This window comes from Paralichthys olivaceus, chromosome 16 (genome assembly GCF_024713975.1).
Source record: "Paralichthys olivaceus isolate ysfri-2021 chromosome 16, ASM2471397v2, whole genome shotgun sequence".
Lineage (NCBI taxonomy): Eukaryota > Metazoa > Chordata > Actinopteri > Pleuronectiformes > Paralichthyidae > Paralichthys > Paralichthys olivaceus.
This window is the reverse complement of record NC_091108.1, coordinates 7,607,709-7,620,904: the sequence shown is the minus strand read 5'-3', so window position 1 is coordinate 7,620,904 and position 13,196 is coordinate 7,607,709. Positions and strand designations below refer to the sequence as shown.

The window sequence follows — 13,196 nt, the reverse complement described above, 5'->3', positions numbered from 1 at the left end:
TGTTCATCTCCTGTTTGTGTGAATCATGTCTTTTTTGCACATGGAGCTATTTTACTTTTAAACCTTTTGGTTTTTGAAGGACATTATTTCACTTTTTTGCTCCAGAGTATCTTAAGAACTAAGTTTTTCAAGGATTCAAGGAGTTTTTATTGTCATAACCGCCACATGTACAACATACAGTGGAAACGAAATTTGCATCAACAGGCTAAATGGTGCGAGAACTGTGTTTGTATAAAACTTTTTCTGAAGAAACATTTTATAAGCTTCTGTTTTGTTTGTTTTTTATAACACATCCACGTTCACACAGTTTCTCAATGATTCAGTCTCTTGAATGTCCCTGAATGCACCTAAACGCAGCTCATTTCTCCTGACTGCTACTGAACGCACCCGTCCCAACCTGGAAGCAGTTCAGTGGCACTTCCGGTTTTAAATGTGCAAAGATGTCGACGTCTTTATTCAATTTTGTCGAAGCCAGAGACAAGTTTACGGTGAGAAACGGCGGAATTGTCATTGTTGTTATTTGGACATTGAAGTCGGTGATTTTAATCACAGCGGGAAGACAAACACGTCGCCGCAGCTTCATGCTAGCTCCTGCTGTTATTAGCAGATGCTAAGCTAAGCTTTAGCCTCGCTCTTTAACAATGAATTTTCCGTTTTAAACATGTTTCTTCTTCTTCTTCTTTCTTTCTCTCTCTCTTTCTCTCTCTCTCTCTCTCTCCTTCAGGCCTCGGCCGGATTTGCTCTGACTGGTAAAACCAGCAAACCTCTGATAAACGCGTTCAACCAGATCCCCGGCAAGTAAGTGACATGTAGTTAGCATCTGTGTCAACATCTGTGTTAACGTGTGATGGAAACAGTTCTCTGACTTCATGGATTTAGTGTTAAAGTCTGTTTGTGTCTCTCTTGTTTCAGTGAAGCGGAAAAGAAAACCACCCTGGACCAGGCTCTGAGGGGGGTTCTGGGTGATCAGATTGTAAGTACATCAGTGTTTGTTTACCTCAGTAAACCTGGTTGAGTCGATCTGGCTCCCTGTGGAACATTAGAGTCTGACTGAAGTGTCTGTCTGCAGGTTGAGCAGAAGGCGATCTGTGACGACTACCTGTCTCTCATCTACCTCAGCATTGATGGCGTCAAAGAGGGTATGTTCCTCCTCCAGGTGACTTACAGGTGTCATGTGTGGTGACGTTACACACTGGAAGTATGAATGATGAAGCAGCTCATGTTCCAAAGAAAGATAAATCCTCGCTGTATATACCTCTGCAGCGCTTTCTACACAAAATCAGAACGGACAGACAGATAAATAGGCTTCTACAAAACAGTCAAACACAAGAGCATAAGAATAATAAATGGTTAAAATGAGTGAGGAATAAGTTCCCTGCAGTGAGATAAAGGTCTAGTCACCAGAACTACAAAGCTGCGCTGTAATGAAGCATGTGCTAATGGAGATATTGACGATACAGATATTAAGTATAAGGAGATTGAAAGACGCATGTAACCGAGGCAGAGTATTGAAGCCAAATATAAATAAAGATTTAAAGATAAGTGAATTAGACTGAAATAACCTTTAAAATGATGGAGCTTTTGTTTCCCTCTGTTTTGCAGGTATCTGCTCTGCTACGACACCCTTCATTCTACTGGGGGACGTTTTAGATTGTCTCCCTCTCGACCAGTGTGACAAAATCTTCTCCTTTGTGGAGGATAACGTCTCCACCTGGAAATCGGTAAAAAAAGCTTCATCCTCTCAGTGAAGGTGGTTGAAGTATTTTCCCGACATAATGCAGATCGTTTCATCATCACCTTCTCTCCTTCCTCCCAGAACTCCTTTTATTCGGCTGGGAAGAACTACTTGTTGAGGATGTGCAACGGTAACGATCTTGTTCGTTGAAAAGACTTTAATATTTAAGTGATGTAACTGTTTGTAACACACCTCTCCACCTGTGCAGATCTTTTGAGGAGGCTGTCCAAATCTCAGAATACAGTGTTTTGTGGGCGGATCCAGCTTTTCCTGGCACGCCTCTTCCCTCTGTCTGAGAAATCAGGTAAAAACAGCAACATCTGTCTTTTGTGTTTGAACAAATACAAAAAACAAAACCGTTCAGAGATGCTTTTAACAAAAAGTAGTTAATTGTGTTTGGTAACCATGTTTTTTTATCTTCTCTTATCGGCACGTTTGTGTTTTTTCCAGGTCTCAATCTACAGAGCCAGTTTAATCTGGACAATGTGACTGTTTTTAATAAAAGCGAACAAGACAGCACTCTCGGCCAGAAGGTAAAGTGCCACTAACTGATAGTGATTGTCAACATTTTGAAGCTAATCTTGAAATTCACTTGAATGGTTCGTTATGGCTCCATGTTTGTAGCCTTCTGAAGAAAAGGAAGATGGCATGGAGGTGGAGGAAGGAGAAATGGGAGAGGATGATGCTCCTGCACCATGGTCAGTTCAAGTTCGTCTCTAAAGTACACACTCAAATTTTTGTTTTCTGTGTTTTAAGTTAATTAAAACTGAATGAAATATTGTTTTCAGTTCCATTCCGATCGACTACAACTTGTACAGGAAGTTCTGGACGCTGCAGGACTACTTCAGAAACCCTGTGCAGTGCTATGAGAAATTCTCATGGATGACATTCCTAAAGGTAAACACCTGATTACAAAAGCAGAGAGGGTTGTCCTCCCTTGCTCTCTGTCAGATTATATCAAACACCGAAACAATCCCGACTCACTACCGATGTCAACTTCTATGTGTCCTGCTCAGTACTCAGATGAGACCTTGGCAGTATTCAAGAGCTACAAGCTGGATGACATGCAGGCCTCTAAGAGGAAACTAGAGGAGCTGAGAGCATCTGGAGGAGAACACGTCTACTTTGCCAAGTTCCTCACAAGCGAGAAGGTAAGAAAATCTTTTTGTACCCTGGTGATCATTGCATTTTGTGCTGTTTTATTCAGCTGTGAGCCTGGAAGCACTGGATGACATATTACTAATAAGACCTGACATGTCAGATGTCAGTTGTGTTGGAGGATGAAAGAAGGATGATCTCACACTAACATGGGTCTTACATGTCCTCCTCCTTTCTTCTCTCCTCAGCTGATGGATTTGCAGCTTAGTGACAGTAACTTTAGACGACACATTCTGCTTCAGTACCTCATTCTCTTCCAGTACTTGAAGGGTCAGGTCAAATTCAAAAGGTGAGACATTCCTCTGTTAATGTACGACATTAAACAAACTTCAGTTTGTGTGTTTTAACAAAGGAGAAACATCTGTTGCTGTGGATTCATATTTTGTGTCTCTGTGGTCGTGCAGCTCCAGCTGTATGCTGAATGATGACCAGACTGCATGGATAGAGGAGACAACTAAACTGGTTTATCAGGTCAGTCCTGAATCTCATTGACATAGATCAAACAATTAGCTGTTTTAATTCATGAATAAACAAGCCTCACTGTCTTTCATGTGCCTGTTTCTCTGTTAAGCTTTACCTGGATCTTTATAGAGTTACATAGACAGAGAGAGAGGAAACCTGGATCAATCTGTTGACTGATTAATTATTAACTCTGTTTGTAGCTGCTGAAAGAGATCCCTCCTGATGGAGACAAGTTTGGCACCATGTTGGAGGTAAGTCCTGTTCTGAGATGACAGATACATTAAATGCTGGGTTCTCTTACAGGAATGATTCTATCAATGCGTCTCATGTTTCCACAGCACATCCTCAACACAGAGGACAACTGGAACGCCTGGAAAAATGAGGGATGCCCAAGCTTTGTGAAAGAAAGGTACGACAATATAATCATTATACTTTATAATAATATAAAAATTCTCAGCTTGCTAGTGGACATAAATATGTATAATTTTACTTTTGCGTATTTCGATCGCAAGTTTGGTCTTAAATTTAATTTTGAGTAGAATTTAAATGTTTTAAAGTCTTAAATTTAACTAATTTATGGCTGAAAATGCTCTGTTATATAACTGTGTCTTATACATCCATATTTGGTCTCTTATGTCTCCCTTTGAACAGGGTAGTAGATGACAAGCCCAAAAGACCCACACGGAAAAGACAAGCACCAGAAGACTTCCTTGGAAAAGGACCCGACCGCAAGATCTTCATGGGAAAGTATGTTATTAAAAATATAGCTGAGTAGAGCAGAAGGGGAAAAAGTCTGTTTACTTCATTAACTAAAGCTCTTGTATGTTTTGTCAGTGACGAGTTGACTCGACTGTGGAACTTGAACCAGGACAACATGGAAGCCTGCAAGTCAGACAGCAGGTCAGTGGATTATGAAACTAGGTTACAGTTCTCCTCTACATCTGCATTCACCCTTTAGTATGAATTACATTTTCTGTTTGATTATTCTTTCAGAGAGTTCATGCCGTCGCTGGATGAATTCTTTGCAGAAGCCATTGAACAGGCCGACCCCGCTAACATGGTGGAGGAAGAGTACAAGTACGTTGGCTTAGTCACAAGTTGTCAGAACTTTAGAAAAATCCTATTTGCTAGAATAATGACGTGTAACAGTCCATTATCTTTGGGGCTTTATTTTCAGTTTCCTCTCTGCAGCCATTAAGTTTTCTTCTCGTCAATCTTTGCAGGGTTGTTCGGAACGCAAACTACGGCTGGCGTGCTCTGAGGCTGCTGTCCAGGAGAAGTCCGCACTTCTTTCAACCGACTAACCAGAAGTTCAAGAGCCAGGCGGACTACCTGGACACCATGGTCAGCAAGCTGGCCAAAGAGCTGCCGGTGAGGATTTTACTTCTAAAAAAAAAACAGTGTTCATGATTATACCAACACTACGTGATGCCCACAATAACTGTTGGCTAATATCCTGACTCTTGATTCCATGCAGAAGGACATCCCTTCTGAAGAGATCAAGACGGGAGAAGAGGATGACGACGATAATGGAGACAATCTTCTCAAGGACAGCAACGACAGTGAGTTCCAATTATCGCTCATTTACTGATTCCTCACAACCGCTAATCAATTTCAACATCCCGACAAGCATCCTCAGCTCTTTGACCTAATTTTTAAGGACGTAGTTATGATGATATCACCTCATTTTAATGTCTTTCTTCCAGGTCCGAGCATACAGAGCAAGATTGTGACAAACCAGCAAATGGACGACATTGCAGCCAAACTTGGCGCTCAGTGGAAGACGCTGGCTACTCATCTGGAGATGAAGGCAGCCGAGTTGCGGGAGATTGAAACGGACAGCGAAGACGTGGACATGCAGGCCAAACTACTGCTCGTCGCCTGGCAGGACAGAGAGGGGACACAAGCTACTGTGGAGACCCTGATCTCCGCTCTGAACGCAGCCGGGTTCTCTCAGATTGCAGACAGCCTCAATGAGGCCTGAAGTTCACTTCAATGAATACTTCAGTTTTACTGTTGCAGCCGTTTTGTACCAAAAATTAGATGGAAATTTTTGTATGTAGCTGAACTGTTTTTTCACTGTAGAAAAGCTAATAAATGTTTTATTAAAAAAACCAAACATTTGACTTCAGTCCATTCTCACATAAAACAGTCACTTCTGTTTGGTATAACAGTTTATTTTCATCACCTCTGGAAAGCAGTCAGTCAATAACTTATTACAGAGTGCTGATGGTTGGGTCTTACACTGTGGCGGGACACGGAGAAACAAAGTGAAGCACAGCGTTTTAAAGTCTAATCAGTGTCAGCGAGAACAATGTTCAAGGCTCATTGAGTAAAACCGTCACGGTTAAATCTCAAATCTTTAAATGCACACAGTTCACCACTAGGGTGACCTATCCCCCCCCCCCTCCAAACACACACACATACACACACACTCTCTGTCCCCCAAAAGAGCATTAGTGAAAGTTTTGGCAGAAATAATCTCATCTGTTGAAACATCTGTGAACGCCAGATGATGCGAGCGAAGCACTTGAGAAAAGATCATAGACCGAATATTTGAGAGGGCCGACAGGTGAGCGTTTACAGTGCTGAAGAGAAAATCTCCATGAATACATCTGAGAAGAGAAGAGAAGCCAGAATGTCAAGAACAGCAGCTCGTCGAGGCATTTTTCTTTTTTTTGTACAAGTTGATTAAATGACTGATGAGAATATTTTGCATTTATGACATGAGCACCTCATCAAAGGCTTTAAAAAATATACAATGTGTATAAAACATTTAATGAAACTGCAGAGCTCGACTTCAAAACCTCGTTCAAGGATCCAGTCCAGGGATTGGCTCTCGTCAATCTCCATTTTCAAAGCTCACTATGGTTGAATATTTAACACCAGTTAACAGAATTTGTTTTACAAGCATCTGTGTTGGATACAAAAAAAAAAAGAAAAGTTAACATATCTTTAAAGACACCAGTTTTATTGCACATCTATGCAGACAGTGCTTGGAAATGGCAATTTGTGTGTGTGTTGGATGTTGTCTTTGTCTTCTAGGAAAAATCTTCCACAGCTACTGATCCTCTTCAAGTAATTCCAGCCTCCGGGGGCCGTACAGTAGAACATATGCTATATGCCAGTCTCCGCCTCCAGACAGTCGCAGGATGTCCTCCGGAGACACCACACTCACCTTGTCATCATCGAACTTCACCCACTCATCTGTCAAAGGAAATGGGTCACGTTGCTGAACATCTGGACTCGAGTCACAACAGAAATGTGCCTAGCGTGCAGCCGTAACAACCGTGTGTGTGTGTGTGTGTGTGTGTGTGTGGTTACCTTCTTTCCTTTTGACCCATCCCACATAGTGACCTGATGAGCTGGAGCGGCCTTGGTGTGTCAGCACAGCCTGCAGGTCGTAGTAGCCGCTGTTGTTGGATCCAAGGTCTGGAGAAACATCAGATAAAACCAAATGTAACTTGAAAGAAGAAAATGTACATTTCATTTGTTAATGAAAAATCTAAACATTAATGCAAATATTTCCTGCAGTGTTTCTTCTGTAAAGTACAAGTTTTAATAATAAAGGCAAACATCAGGAAACAAAGCGCAGAGACCAACAATGCAAGAGTTCTGCTAGATACCCAAGTATAAAACTTGGCAGACGTCACACGACTGTTTTGTGACAATGATTTTTAACATGAGGGACTTGCATTCAAAGCAACAGTTTCGGCACTAAAAGAAAACGAGCTATTAATTTATTAAATGTACGACATGTTTCACCTTAAATAACTATTCAGCAGTATTTAAATGTCTGAGTGAACAGAGGACGTCAGTGTTGTGTCTCAACTCACCGTCAGAGAACGAGAAGGGATCGTACTTCACTTCTTTTGCTGCATCTGCCTTCTTCAACAACTGTCGCAAAAACGTATTGTGAGACACTGTGTAGAACCGTCAATACAACTAAAGCAGCAACTTTTCTGCTACCTACTAAACTAGTTAATAAGATGTAAAGTTTTACCTTTTGCTGCTGTTTCTCTAACTTCTTGTCCTCAACTTCCTTAAACTTTGACCTGATTGGCAGCATCTTCTCCTGGACCTCCGCAGTGCACAGCTCATACACATCCAGCATGAGTGGGAACTTGACATCCTTGAAAAGAAGAGACAATATGGCATTGTGTCAGAGCTACAATGCTAATGACTGTGAGCTCTGTCACAAGAGATTTTAGAGAGCGAAGACAAACCTTGAGGACTTTTGCATTGACAGACTCTTTCTCTTTGTAGTAAAATCGAACCATTTGAACAGTCAAGTAGGCAGGGAGGCGGCTGAGTTTTGACTGGAGGAAGAATCCAAAAAACAAGAAGGTAAACAAATCTGAAGGACACAAGATCACATTTTTCAAGTTTCCAAATGGAAGAAAAACTTACAGATTTGATATAAAGGGCATTTCTTTCCAAGGATGGAGACATTTTTGTGATTTCTTCCTGCAGTCTCTGTAAAGTTAAAACAGACTAATTAGACATGAACCCAAAGACACATGAACCACATGTGTCACTGTCTTGTTTACATTTCTTTCTGATTGTCAAACACAACATCCGTAGATTGAAATATCCGACACACGAAAGATGCATGTTAATGTGTAATTCATGAATAATACACATTACTCTGGACACTGAAGAAAGTAGTCAGTGTTGTCTGACACATACCAGCCTGAGTCCTGTTGCGAGGTATTTAACCTCTTGATTGATGAAGCAACTGAGCTGGAGCTGACTTTCCTTGCCCTTAATCGGCTCCTCCTCCTCAGACTCTGTACATTTCATGCTGATCAAGAGAGTTAAAGAAAAAAATCGGACCGAGTGATAATGATGATCCAAACTTTTTCTTCATTTCAACACAACTAGGATCCGACAAATTGCTCCCAATTATTGGAATGATTCATACTTTTACGATCAAAACCCTCCTGAACCAGGAAATGAAAAGGGCAGACTGCAAGGATACGAAGTTTCAAATTCTACGCCAAAATACTGGTCGATGAAGTTCTTCTTTGAAGAGGCGGAAGCAGCTCCGCTCTCAGTGTCAGTCTTAAGATTGAAAGAAGCATAGTAATTATTAGTAGTAATTTCACAGAACCCTTAATACCTTTTCATTATAAAGAAACACTCTTGTTTACCTCCATGGGAGTCTCTGGCTCTAGGGGCTCCAATTTCTGTTGGAGCACTCTCATCATCTGCAGCCAGCACTCGTTCGCATCCTGAGAACACACACGAAAAGCAAAACAACACAATGAAATGTTTCAGTGAAGCCGTGTTCCTATCAGGGCAAAGTTCTGTCACCACAGACGTGGTTCTTTCGTAGTGGCTGAAAGAGCAACTGCAGCGCTTGGCTCACACATCTGCAACTGGCTGCCATGTTTTAATGTCATGTGAAGTAGTGACATTCTGCAGCACCAGCAAAAGTTATCAACAGCATGTAATGTTTTAAGTCCAGCGTGCAGTAAAGTGCAGCGCCACATTGCACTGAATGAGCATACTGCATGTGTAGGTTCATCGGATGTTGTGGAAGGTAGATCTCCCCGGTTTATACCAAAACAAGTGTGTGTTTGTCACCGGAGTCACAGTATTGCAAAATCCAGGTCATGGGAGAACATGACACCAGTGACGAAGCCGGTAAACTCACCACCCCTCGTAAGGAGAGGAGAACTGGGTGTCTCACCTGCTGGAGGTACTGTCCCTGGTCCCCCTTCTCAGCAAACTGTGGAAAGGCCATATGAAGGAACTGCAGCAAAATAATAGGTGGGAGGCTGGAGGAGGTCTTATCCATGGTCTCATATAAGTCACGAAGGGCTGAGGAGGCAAATATATATTTTGTGTATAAGTACATTGAAGACATTAATGTTAACATGTGATTTCGCTCCGGCTCATACCTGCTGTGATATACTGTGATGGTGCATTTGCCCCTGAGGATCGCAGAGCACCTGAATACCTGCAGAGGGAGAAAGGGGATTTCAGCAGGTCTAGCAATTGCAAAAATAACACCAACAACAAAAGAACAGTCACTGAGAGTAAATAGCTGATACACAAAACCAACCTTCTGAGGGCAGTTTTGAGCTCTGGCACAGAACGCAAACACTGCACGGTGGCGTTCATGTAACAGGTGTTGCCCAAGTTTGTCAGCCCACAAGGCAGCTCCATCTGAAACAGATGGATATGTGATAATGATAAGTTCCATGGTAAAATACAGACAGAATATAAAAGAGAGATTCAATTGTTTTTCTTCTATGTCATTAACCGAGCTTTAATGTACACAGACTTGTTTTTCTGAGTGATGACAATACGTAGAACAGCATGTCACTTGGTTTCAACACACCCTTAAAGTGTTCATACTGCCAAATCATCCCACACCACAGTATTAAAAAAATGTTTGTTACTTAATTTAGGTTTTTAATTAACAGATTTATTTCCAGCGTCCCAGAGTTTCCATTTGTACTGAGTCGCAACAGTGAGTCATTCTGCTAATAAATCAGACGATTACATTTGTGCAGCTTTCACTGAAGCACTTAAGACGCTGGCATCGTTACAGGTAATCAAATCAGTGACTCTCATTCCATTTCGGCTAAGAGGAACTCAGAGGGACAACAGTGCATGTTTCTCCTGAAGAGAAAGGTTTTAATATCAGACTGGATATTATAAAACTTGACTGGTCCCTCATCGTCCTTACATTCAACACAGAAACCTGGTACAACGTCCTCAATAGAAAATCAAGAAAATCATCACTTGTTTCTCCAGTGACATATCTGACTACATTTCAGTCAAAGCGCACAAATGTTAAGGTGATGCAACATGGGTACGTAAGTATATATCTTTATTATTATGTTCTCCACTTGGTAAAAGTGATATTGAGGAAAACACCCTTTAAAAAGCCATGTTAGCGCAGGAAGCAACAATCAACCATGTTTGTTTTAGGCGTACTGGTAATTTTGGGTCTTACTCACCGCTGAGGCCAGCTGCTCCTCAGTCATGTCCTCCACAAACATAGGCCTGACAGCAGGCTCCTCAGGCAGGGCCTCTGCTGAGCCCATCATCAGCAGAGTCATTCCCTACAAACATTAGGGAAACACACTGAAACTTGCTGATGTATTTTTTAAAATGCTATGCCAACCAAGAACTGCCTATTACAGTGTATTCCTCCAAAACTAAGCTTAAATACTCACATTTTTCAGTTTGATGTTTCCCCACTCATCATCCTGGAATTGAAATAACACAGATTAGCTCCTGAAAAACTTTATTCATTTTAATGTCATCAAATCTCATTTTAAAAAAAAAAAGAACAAACCCAATATTGTTTTTAAGTTGTCAAAATTATAGTTACATTTTTCCAAAAGTCTCAATCAATTCCTACAACAGCTGCACCATAGTTTTTAACAAACACTATTCGAGTGAAATACAATTGTACATTTGAAATTGAATTTTTTTGTTTGTTCGTTTTTTTTTTTTTTTTTTGGATCAGTGGATTAATAAATATTTGGTGCTTATTGTGTCATTTGTGGGATGACGACACCAGAACTGTTTCCAGGGGACCCAAGGGGAGGTTATTGAAGTCTGCTACTCCTCGGTGTGATAAATCACTTTTCTGGTTTCCCTGGGAACATTTCCACTGTCGCTTTTGCTATTTGCAGCCATTGTTTTCAGTTTTTGCATGAGTTGGGACTTTTTGCGGCGCATGTGTCGTCACATTGATGAAGTTGTTTTCTTAATCTGCAAGTGTCTTTTCTATTTGCGTGGGTTTTTCTTAATTTGCAGCCAACAGCGAACGACAACCTTTTTCGGTAGGATCAGTTCATCATTAGACCGACTGTTGATTTGGGTGTTTTCACTGCATTTGTTGACAGTGATAAAATAAACTGCCGCCCTTATCCTTCACTGTGAAGAGAAACCCAGTGTTTGATCACTTCAGAACCACAGTCTCGTGTGTTGTTCGGGTAAATACCTTCAGGGTGCCTCCCTTCACCATGACCTTCTGTCTGTCTGGCTGAACTCCTGTCAGGGCGAAGAGCTGAGCCTTGAACACCATGGGAGGCTCCTCAGTGTTCAGCTCGACTGCATCGAACTTCTCTTTGCCCCATTTCACATTGACTGGAGCAGAGACAGTGGAAACAGAAGCACACACATGTCAGATCGACTGTCAACCTGCTGCCATGTACGACACGGCAGCTAAAGCACTGACAGGCTAATAAAGTGAAGGCTAACAAACAGAGCTTTTTCAAAACGGACAATTTACGACCCGGTGCGACATGACTTTTAAAACACACACAAGCTTTCATTTATTTTTTTAAAACGCAAACTCGTTTCTGTTCCAGCATTGTTGTTGTTTCCCCAACTGGCTGCACTGAAAAGCTCACGAACTGTACACTCATGATATGGCTAGCTAGCTTTGTTAGCAATGCTACCCGAGCTAAGAGGCGTGAGTCGGTTATTTTCACGCTGCTTCAGATTTTAGACAGAAACGAGTTAAAGTGACGAGCACAGTGAACCGAGTGACTCCACTGCGACGAGAAACGACGACTTTCCATAACTATGAAAGCCTCCTCAGCTAGCTGGGCTCTCCTCGGCTAACACAGCTACCTGACAGATAGCTAGCTGTTTTCTGGGCTGTGTCAGATTAGCAGTTAGCATAGCCGGCTTCCCACAGCACATCCCGTAAACCCGCAAATAAACAGCAACACGGTCCCGACAGTGTTACGGTGGTTTGTGTTTCTGCTGCGTCCACGTTTTGTTTGTTAACAACTCCACACGTGCCCTAAAGAAGAGCTCACTGCCTGCTACCGTTAGCATGCTAACTGCACATCACGCTACAGCTAGCTAAGCTAACGTAATGTACGCTGCTGCTGCTGCACTTAACAAACACGTGTAAGGATTCGTGGTTTTATCCTGTTTTTCCGTGGCAGTGCGTGTGTTGCGTGGGAGAGAACTCGTACCTGTAAACACCGGCATGTTTGGCAACGATTCACTTCCTCGACTCGTTGTTTTTCTTGTCTCTGTTTCGATCCACCGGGGCGCGAATGGAGACTTTGGCTAATTCTCGGTCTGAACTTCATTCAAACACAATGACGCTGCAACAACACGCTGGGAACTTATCGACGCGCTCTGACATCGACCCGCCGGCCTGCTGCAGACTGCGCACCCAGAGCAGACCAAACACACCCAGAGAGAGTTTGTCCAGATCGTCCAGGACACGATCACAACCAGGGACTGTGAGTAAATATCATGATATATAAATTATACTTTATATACAGTCTATGATATAACACACAACTGTGCATTCTGAGGCTCGGTCACAGTAAAAGCTGCCTGAGCACGTGTGTTCTGTCAAAGGTTTATATCCCATATTGAATTTGACCTATTCCATAAGTTACCCTCTTGTCTTCATTTAGTCTATGCAACATATAAGCAAAAAGCTGAAATAACTTAAAGGTCCAAGTGTGTCAGATGTAGGTGAAAGGATCTATTGACAGAAATTGAATTTAAAATGATCCTCGTGATATTTTCACTTGTGTGCAAACATCTATATTGTAAGAATTGTGGTAGAATGAGCTTTTTATATTTAAATACCTTATATTACATCCAGAATGGGCCTCTCTACGGCCGCCGACATGTTTTTTTTTTTTTTTTACAGTCGTCCAAACTAAACACTTGAGTTTTTATGACAACTGAAGACCGCTGCAGGGTCTCTTCATGTTTGGAGTCTGAGGTGAGGGGGATTCAGCTGCAACTTGCAACGTCACCACTAGATGTCGCCAATTTCTACACACTGAACCTTTAATTCAAGCGAACCAAATTTCCCAAACTTGTGTACATATTT

The 13,196-nt window shown here is 41.8% G+C and overlaps 2 protein-coding genes across 2 annotated transcripts; one reads left to right on the top strand and one right to left on the bottom strand.

Annotated features, from left to right (window-relative positions):
• Positions 1-340: 340 nt before the first annotated feature.
• thoc1 (THO complex 1) lies at positions 341-5,474 on the top strand. The gene is made up of 21 exons (XM_020107482.2): positions 341-488; positions 725-798; positions 913-973; positions 1,070-1,139; positions 1,603-1,721; positions 1,817-1,865; positions 1,944-2,039; positions 2,186-2,268; positions 2,360-2,433; positions 2,524-2,632; positions 2,752-2,886; positions 3,082-3,182; positions 3,298-3,364; positions 3,556-3,606; positions 3,694-3,764; positions 4,007-4,102; positions 4,190-4,255; positions 4,349-4,432; positions 4,579-4,726; positions 4,833-4,917; positions 5,062-5,474. The coding sequence occupies exons 1-21, from the start codon at positions 441-443 to the stop codon at positions 5,337-5,339; spliced, it is 1,965 nt and encodes a 654-aa protein (XP_019963041.1). The 5' UTR covers positions 341-440; the 3' UTR covers positions 5,340-5,474.
• Positions 5,475-5,516: 42 nt separating this feature from the next.
• Positions 5,517-12,530, bottom strand: usp14 (ubiquitin specific peptidase 14 (tRNA-guanine transglycosylase)). Its single transcript, XM_020107494.2, has 16 exons — positions 12,313-12,530; positions 11,325-11,470; positions 10,549-10,581; positions 10,330-10,434; positions 9,426-9,529; positions 9,262-9,320; positions 9,051-9,181; positions 8,509-8,589; positions 8,337-8,419; positions 8,045-8,159; positions 7,766-7,831; positions 7,582-7,674; positions 7,359-7,487; positions 7,192-7,252; positions 6,680-6,787; positions 5,517-6,562 (listed from the first exon to the last, which is right to left on the bottom strand). The coding sequence occupies exons 1-16, from the start codon at positions 12,326-12,328 to the stop codon at positions 6,417-6,419; spliced, it is 1,476 nt and encodes a 491-aa protein (XP_019963053.1). The 5' UTR covers positions 12,329-12,530; the 3' UTR covers positions 5,517-6,416.
• Between the last annotated feature and the right edge of the window lie 666 nt (positions 12,531-13,196).